General features: G+C 36.4%; 1 protein-coding gene across 2 annotated transcripts; it reads right to left on the bottom strand.

Moving 5' to 3' along the window:
- Nucleotides 1-674: 674 nt before the first annotated feature.
- Nucleotides 675-6,904, bottom strand: LOC114262941 (uncharacterized). 2 transcript variants are annotated; one of them, XM_082866650.1, is made up of 2 exons: nucleotides 4,191-6,904; nucleotides 675-2,684 (listed from the first exon to the last, which is right to left on the bottom strand). In XM_082866650.1, the coding sequence occupies exon 1, from the start codon at nucleotides 6,218-6,220 to the stop codon at nucleotides 5,351-5,353; it is 870 nt and encodes a 289-aa protein (XP_082722776.1). In that variant the 5' UTR covers nucleotides 6,221-6,904; the 3' UTR covers nucleotides 675-2,684; nucleotides 4,191-5,350. The 2 variants fall into 2 exon arrangements, with proteins under 2 accessions (XP_082722776.1, XP_082722777.1); XM_082866651.1 differs by having other exon boundaries at nucleotides 675-1,876.
- Nucleotides 6,905-7,772: the final 868 nt, after the last annotated feature.

Below are 7,772 nucleotides of genomic sequence, written 5' to 3'. Positions count from 1 at the left end.
TTTTATTTAACAAAATGAATGAAAACAAAGAAATTTCTAATTACCTTACTATATAACACTAAAATTATCTGAATCTTTAATTAAAAAACATTTATGATATCATAAAAACTATCAATTGACTCGATGATTTATTAATAAAAGTAGTCATTTGTTATGCGATTAGAAATTTGATGGGGCGAGATGTAGTTTCTAAAACTACATGGGGCAATTTATATTTTAAGAAAACCTCAAGGAGTGTGTTTGTAATTGACCTATAATTTATTAATAAAATTGGTCATGTATTATGAAAATATAAATTTCAAGAGGCAGGATGCAATATTCAGAATTATAGGGGCAAATCGTATTTTAAGCAAACCTCAAGGGGTGTATTTATAATTTACCCTAATTTTATTTGCTTTTTAATTAATTAATTAAATGTAAAAATAAATATTCTATTTTATTCTACATTTTATGTATGATTTTTTTAATTACATAAATAAATAAATATTTATTTATAAATTACACAAATATCTTTATCATTAATTTTATTTTTAATTAATTTAGCTTCAATATTTTAAAAAATAACTTTTCACTTACAAAACAATTATAATTGCTCCTTTTTTTTTTTTTAATATATTACTCTGTCACTTTTTTAATAGTATGTTTTTTTTAATATTAATTTGACACACCTATAATGCTTTCCATTCTTTTTTCTTTTTCTTTTTTTTTATTCAAAAGAAGGATTACAAAAGAAGGAAAACAAGGAACAGCAAACAGAAGACCAAAATAGGGCTAAACAAGCTTAAGGCCTTTCACAAGAGAGGCCAACTATGTCTGTAACAAGCAGACTAGCAATTTCATTGGGTGGGTCTTCTAGAACTACCAGATTTTCTCTATGGTGCACTCCTATATTCGCAAGATCATTAGCACATTGGTTCCCTTCACGGAGTATGTGACTAACAACACAGTTGCACCTGTGCATGAGGAATTTGATGTCCTCTAGGAGAGCTCGATAAGGGTAGTTGCTGGTTGTGGGGTTGTTAATGTTGAGCACCACTGTTGCTGCATCAGTTTCGATCAAGACATCATGCATGCTTTTCTCTAAGATAATGGTGAGGCCTCTATAAATTCCCCAAAGCCCAGCTTCCTTGTTGGTTACTGACTCCAATTTTCCATGGTAGCCAAAAATCCAAGCTCCCCTAGCATCTCTGAGTAAGCCACTACACCCAGCAAGACCAGGATTTCCTTTGGAGCATCCATCCATATTAAGCTTGAGTTGTCTTGCACAAGGAGGACACCAATCAGTGTTAATGTGTAATGAGTTACCTGTGTAATGGTCAGCGTGGAAAGCTTGCTGAATTGCTTCTGCTTCTTGTTGAATCTGTCTCACTGTTTCTTGAGTGTTACACTCTTCTTGGTTGAACACCATATTATTTATAGCCTTCCACATTCTCCATAAGGCCATCACAAAGACAGTTCCCCAAGGAATGTTGAAACACTCTCTGTTCTTGCTTTTAAGGTTATGTTGGATCCATATATCTAAGGCCATGTTATGAGAAGAATCTCTCCAGCTGTGATTAGGGAGAAGATCCCAGACTTCAACAGCTTTTTTACACACTCTCAGTAGGTGATTCAAGTCCTCACAGTAGCTCTGGCAGTTTGGGAAAGTGTCATCATTGGTGAGGCCTCTAGTCTTTCTTTGATGGTTGGCAAGCACCTTGCTAAGCAGCAACAGCCAAATGAATCCCTTTAATTTTTGAGGGATCTTTAATTTCCAGATCCAGTTCCAGGTAACTAAGCCATTTTCCTATGCAGATGCTTGATTAGAAATCAACAGGTAGGCAGCCCCAACAGAGAATCCACCACTGGAGGAGCCAATCCAGTGGGGGGTTGTCACCTAATTCAACAAAAAAAAGAGATGAATCTGGTGAATAAGGTGCTGTATAGAAAGAGGTAGAATCTTGTTAACCCTATCCAAGTCCCAATCCTCTTCCTCATTGATCATATAAGCAACTTTGACATCTTCTCGGGTATGTGGTCCTGGAAAAATAAAATCAATAGGCCCATTCCCACACCACCAATCTTTCCAAAATGAAATGTTTTTACCATTACCAACAGTCCATGTGGTACCCTTTGCTAAGATATCTCTAGTCTTCATAATGCTCCTTTAAATTTGTGATGCCTTCTTATTGGTAGGCCAGTTTGAAAAAGAGTGGTTATGTAAGTATTTGCCTCTGAGAATCTTGGTCCAAGTAGTATCTTTTTCAGAGTTTATCTTCCAATCCAATTTTGCCAATAAGGCTAAATTTTGGTTTTCAACCCTTCTAAGACCCAAACCTTCTGTTTGTTTAGCTTTGCAGACTTGTTTCCAATTCACCAAATGAATTTTCTTCCTTCTTTCAAGATCACCCCATAAGAAGTTTCTATTAAGCTTATCAATTTGTTTATAAATGCTTTGGGGGAGTTTGGAGGTTTTCATGATATAGGAAGGTATAGAAGATGACACAGACTGGATCATAGTGGTCCTACCAGCTAAGGATAAAGCTTTAGCTTTCCAAGAAGACAGCTTCTTTTGGATTTTCTCAATGATTCCATTGTAAATATTTCTACTAATTCTGCTATGGATAAGGGGAACACCAAGGTATCTACCAAGATCTTGAGTCAGACTTATACCACAAAGTAAACTCAGCTCCTTAGTTAAATTCCTGTGAATGTTTGAGGAAATGAACATTTTAGACTTTTGCTGGTTGATTTTCTGCCCTGAGATGCAACACAATTCATTCATGGTTTCCATGATTGTATCATAGTTAGGATGGTTAGCTTTAGTAAAGAGAAGGAGGTCATCTGCAAAGAATAGATATGAGATAGATGGACTATGGTTTGAGGCTTTAAGCCCCTTCCATTTTCCATCTTCCACTTGCACTCTGATCATATTGGACAGTCTTTCCATGCAAAACACAAACAAATATGGTGAAAGAGGGTCACCTTGTCTCAAACCCCTTCCTGGGTTGAAATTATCCATGGTTTCACCATTCCATAAGATAGAAAAGTTCACAGAAGAAACACAAGACATTATGAGATCTATCCAATGTTGGTTAAGATTGAATTCTTCAAGAGTAGCTTTCAAAAAAGTCCAAGATATCCTATCATAAGCTTTTCCAAGGTCAATCTTGATAATGAGACCTCCATGCTTACCTTTTTTTGTGTCTAAGAGTATGGATCAGTTCTTGAGTAATGATAATGTTGTCATGGGTGGATCGACCAGGAATGAAACTGCTTTGATTAGGGCTAACAAGCTCCATGAGAAGAGGCCTAATACGGTTCACTAAAATTTTTGACAAAATTTTATATGAGACATTACAAAGGCTAATAGGGCGAAACTGTTTGATATTCTCAGGAATTGCAGTTTTGGAAATAAGGGCAATAAGGGTTTGATTCACTGCAAGAGGTATAGATTTAGATTGGAAGCAGTTCTTAATGAAATCACAGACATTAACCCCAATCACATCCCAAAATTTTTGATAGAAAATAGCTTGGAATCTGTCATGCCCAGGGGCTTTGAAAGAACTAATGTTCTTGACAACCTTCCAAATTTCATCAGTAGAAATGTTTCTCGACAAAAGGTTATTTTCATCATGTGAAATTTTATGAGTAGTAATATTGCACCAATGGACAAAGGTATTAACAGGCTCAGTGTTGAATAAGGAAGTGAAATAGTTCTGAATATGATTTTTTAACTAATAAGGGGATGTCAATCCACTCACCATGCTCATCTTTCAGTGAATCAATTCTTAGTTTCTTACGTCTAGTAATGGCAGATGTATGAAACAACTTAGTGTTTTTCTCACCTTGAGTGATCCAATTAGCCCTAGATTTTTGAAACCAAAGAACTTCTTCTTGAAACAGAGTTTTGTTATATTGAACAATAAGGTCCTTTTCAAGACGAAACAGGTTATGAGCAAAAGAAGAAAAAGAAATTTGAGTTTTTTGAATTCCCTCAATACGAGATAAAAGCCACATTTTCCTTTTAAAAATGTTACCAAAGACCTCCTTGTTCCAAGTAAAGGAATTAGTAGCAACAAAAAACAAGTTATCTTGAATAAAAGATGTATGATTCCAAGAAGACTTAACTATATCTTTATAAGTAGGGTGCGAAAGCCAAGCTGCTTCAAAACGAAATGGACGATTAACAAGAAAGAGTTTAGTTATACCTTCTGTATGGACCATAATAGGTGAATGATCCGAATATGTACGAGGGAGATTTCAGACTGCTCTTTTAGGGAATGTGGTTCTCCATTCTGCATTACAGAGAGCTCGATCTAATCTTTCCATAGTATTAGCCATTCCCTGCCCGTTGTTGAACCAAGTAAATTTCAGTCATGAGCAGCCAATGTCCATAAGTCCACAGTGGTTAATATTATCAAGAAACTTTCTACACCGGTAGTTCTGGTTGTTTTGGGAATAGTTTCTTTCATTTTGTCCCATGATATCATTGAAATCTCCTGTAATAAGCCAAGGCCTGACCATTGAGCTTGAAGTGTCCTCCAAATCATTCCAGAAGTTTTGACGAATGCCAGGAGTAGGACTGACATAGACTGCTGTAAGCACCCACTCTTCAAAATTCTCATGTTTCATAATAGCTTGAATAAGTTGGGGGTTGGCAATATGTGCACTAACAGAGACTTGGGTAGGATCCCAAATCAACCATATACCGCCAACTCGCCCAACAGGGTCAACAATGGTAGAAGCAGTATACCCCAAATGATTGAAAAGGGAGACCCATGGAACTAAAAAGGACTTTTGTTTCAAACAGAGCCACAACATTAGGGTGATGGAGTCATACGAGTTCTCTGAAATTTCGCTTGAAGATTTTATTACCGGCTCCCCGACAGTTCCATAACATAACATTCATGGATGAACGATTGGGGAAATTAGGTAATAGATCTGAGCTAGTCAGGCCAATATAATCACGAACAATCTTCTTGGATAACTCTGATGGCCTTAGGGCTGCCATCTGTGTTGCCTGCAGTGGTCTTCCGCCCACGCTCTCCCACTTGGGCTCGATGATCAGCCTGATCTCTTCGATCCACCAGTCTACGTTTATTAGGTAAATGGCTTCGCTCTCTGGTTCGAGGTATGATCCCACCAAGCTGTGTCTCATCTAGGTAGTTTGAGTTACTGGTGTCTCCGGATCCTTGGTGGTGCTAGAGATGCTCATTGTTCCTATCAGGTGGTTTCTGCTTTAACTCAAAACTAACGGAGAAGGTTTGAGGATTTTCAATAGAGGGTGAGAGAGAGATGAAATTAGGAATCTGGGCTAGGGTGGGATTGAATGGTGATAAAGAAGGATTAGGTGGATTAGCATCTGCCATCATAATAACAAAGTCATCACTTGTAGCTTGCACCAGGCTAGGAGTGGAGCTAGTTGCAGTATTCTCAGGTCTTGCTTGTGCTGCACCAGTTGTGGTCTTGTCTTTGTTGAGTTGCCTTCCATCTTGTTGTCTATCAGAAGAGATTCTTTGTGCTGCATTAGGACTGCCTTGCTAGATGATTCTTTTCCATTTGCACCTTTCATACCAGGGCCCATTGGGTTTTTGTGCTTGGCTCGATCTGTCGTTCCTTTCCTGCTTCCATTCTTAGCAAGAGGTCTAAACCTATTAGCAGATCTTCTAGCATTAATAGTGCTAGGCCCAGGTTGCCTACCAGTGAGATTGGGTCGATTGTTTCTCCTGTTCACTAACATCCAAGGCCCAAACTCTTCAGAGTGTTCTGTGCCCGAGGCAAGTTGTTTCCCTGAGGAGTTAGCCATTGGAATAGGATTGGACCCAACATCATGACTGTTAGCTACAGCTTCTGTATTAACTTTCACCGGCTTCGGCACCGGCTTGCTGCTACAGTACTCTTTCCGGTGTCTAACTTTACCACACTGAAAGCAAAAATAATGTAAATTCTCATATTCCACTATATATGTATATTTACTTATAGCAAATCTCGAAATTAATGGCTTTGTGAGATCCACTTCCACACATACACGTGCATATCTTCCCCGAGTAGACATGGCAATATTTAGATCGATCTTAAGAGGTTTTCCAATGGCCTTAGCTATGTGGAAGAGTACTTCCTCGTTGTAGTATTCAATGGGAAGTTGTGGAAATCGGACCCATAATGCTGTAGCTACTTCTCCAGCCTCATATGGTTTAAAATCAGGCTCCCATCTTCTGACAGTTAAATAGTGATCCATTGTGATCTAAGGGCCCTCTGTGTGCACTCTGCTACAATCAGATCGCATTTCAAATTTGATTAAGAAGAAACGCAGGCCCAGGTCAGTTGCTTCAAAATCCCCTTGTAATCCCCAAATCTTACTGAGTTTGGAGACTAGAAATTTATACCCTAGCATTTTTCCAAGCAATCTGACTATTAGGCAATCTTTCCGTGGCTTACGAATGTGCTTAATAAATCACGAGGGAAGTCTAATTTTGGGGATATGAGGCCCTAGACCAACAGTCTGAGAAGGATCAACTTCCTCCATATCCTCGTTATCTTCTTCATTAGTGAGAAGGTCATCATCCGACAACCTCTCCAGATCGATATCAAAGGCTTTCTCGTTGGTCTTTGAAGAGATGAGAGCCTGTTTGAAAGATTTCTTTGTTTGATCCTCTGACATATTTTGAATCGAGTCATTCATACCTTGATCTACAGTTGTTCGATCCTCTATTATAGCTTTGATCGAGTCATTCATAACTTGATTAGCAGTGCTCTCGGGTAAGTTTTTGATCTTCTTGGTACTTTGCACCAGATGATCTTTTTCTTCTAGCGATCGGTCATTTTGGGTGTGCAAGAGCTGAGGTTGGAGCAAAGGCTTCGAGCATGGTTAAGGCTGTTGGTTACCACAGGTTTTAAATATAATGCTTTCCATTCTAGCTATTATAAAGTTAGAACAGAGTACTAATTACTCATCCCTAAAAATAGGCCTAATTAAGTGGCACTCCATCTCGTAATCTATCTTGTCAAAGATAAGTTCAGTCATCTTTCCACTCATCTTAAGTTTCATAAATTAGAAAGTGACCCAAAATCTTTAGTATAATTTTATAATTAAGCTTTTAAGTTTAGTATAATTTTATAAAATTTAGCTTTTACTTGTAAGACATTGTAAGACTCTCAATCTTGGTATCAGAACCTAAAAATTGAATCTAAAAAAAAATTGAATATAAAAATTCAATATTTAATGAATGATATAATAGATTTAAAAAAAATTTAAATCTCTATTGCAAAAATAGTAAAACTAAAATCACAGTTGCTTTGGGATTTACTTATTTTATTTATTTATTTTTTTAAGCTTATTTTTGTCTTTCATAAATTTTTTTAAAAAATTTACAGAAAGTTTTAAGTTTCTAAATTTTACTCGATAAGACAAATTAAAAAATTATAATTTTTTTTTTTAAAAATCTTTTTAAAAAGTAAAAAAAAAAAGACTAAAAATAATAGATTTTTTTGGCCAATGGCACACCATTATTTTGTTTCGCATCGATATAGCATGGTCGTGTAAATGAAATTAGACTCTTCAATTTCTGATCTGAAAGTACCGAGTAGCCTTCAATGTTCAGAGAGGGAAAAAGTTATACTTCAGGTGAAAATAATTATACATTTTGTGAGGTGAAAATTATGATTTTTGTAATAAAAATTATGAATTTTAAAGTTATGATATATCCTTAAAAATCATGTATAACTAAATTTATATTTTTATGAGAAAAGTCATATGTTAAGTTATATTTTTTGTGAAGAAATGAAAGTTA

This window comes from Camellia sinensis, chromosome 4 (assembly GCF_055761805.1).
Source record: "Camellia sinensis isolate YWXY chromosome 4, ASM5576180v1, whole genome shotgun sequence".
Classification (NCBI taxonomy): domain Eukaryota; kingdom Viridiplantae; phylum Streptophyta; class Magnoliopsida; order Ericales; family Theaceae; genus Camellia; species Camellia sinensis.
The sequence above is the reverse complement of the archived record's forward strand: the minus strand, read 5'-3'. Positions and strand labels throughout refer to the sequence as shown.

Coding starts and splice junctions, on each gene's coding strand:
- LOC114262941 (XM_082866650.1), bottom strand. CDS start 6,220: ATGGATCACTATTTAACTGTCAGAAGATGGGAGCCTGATTTTAAACCA.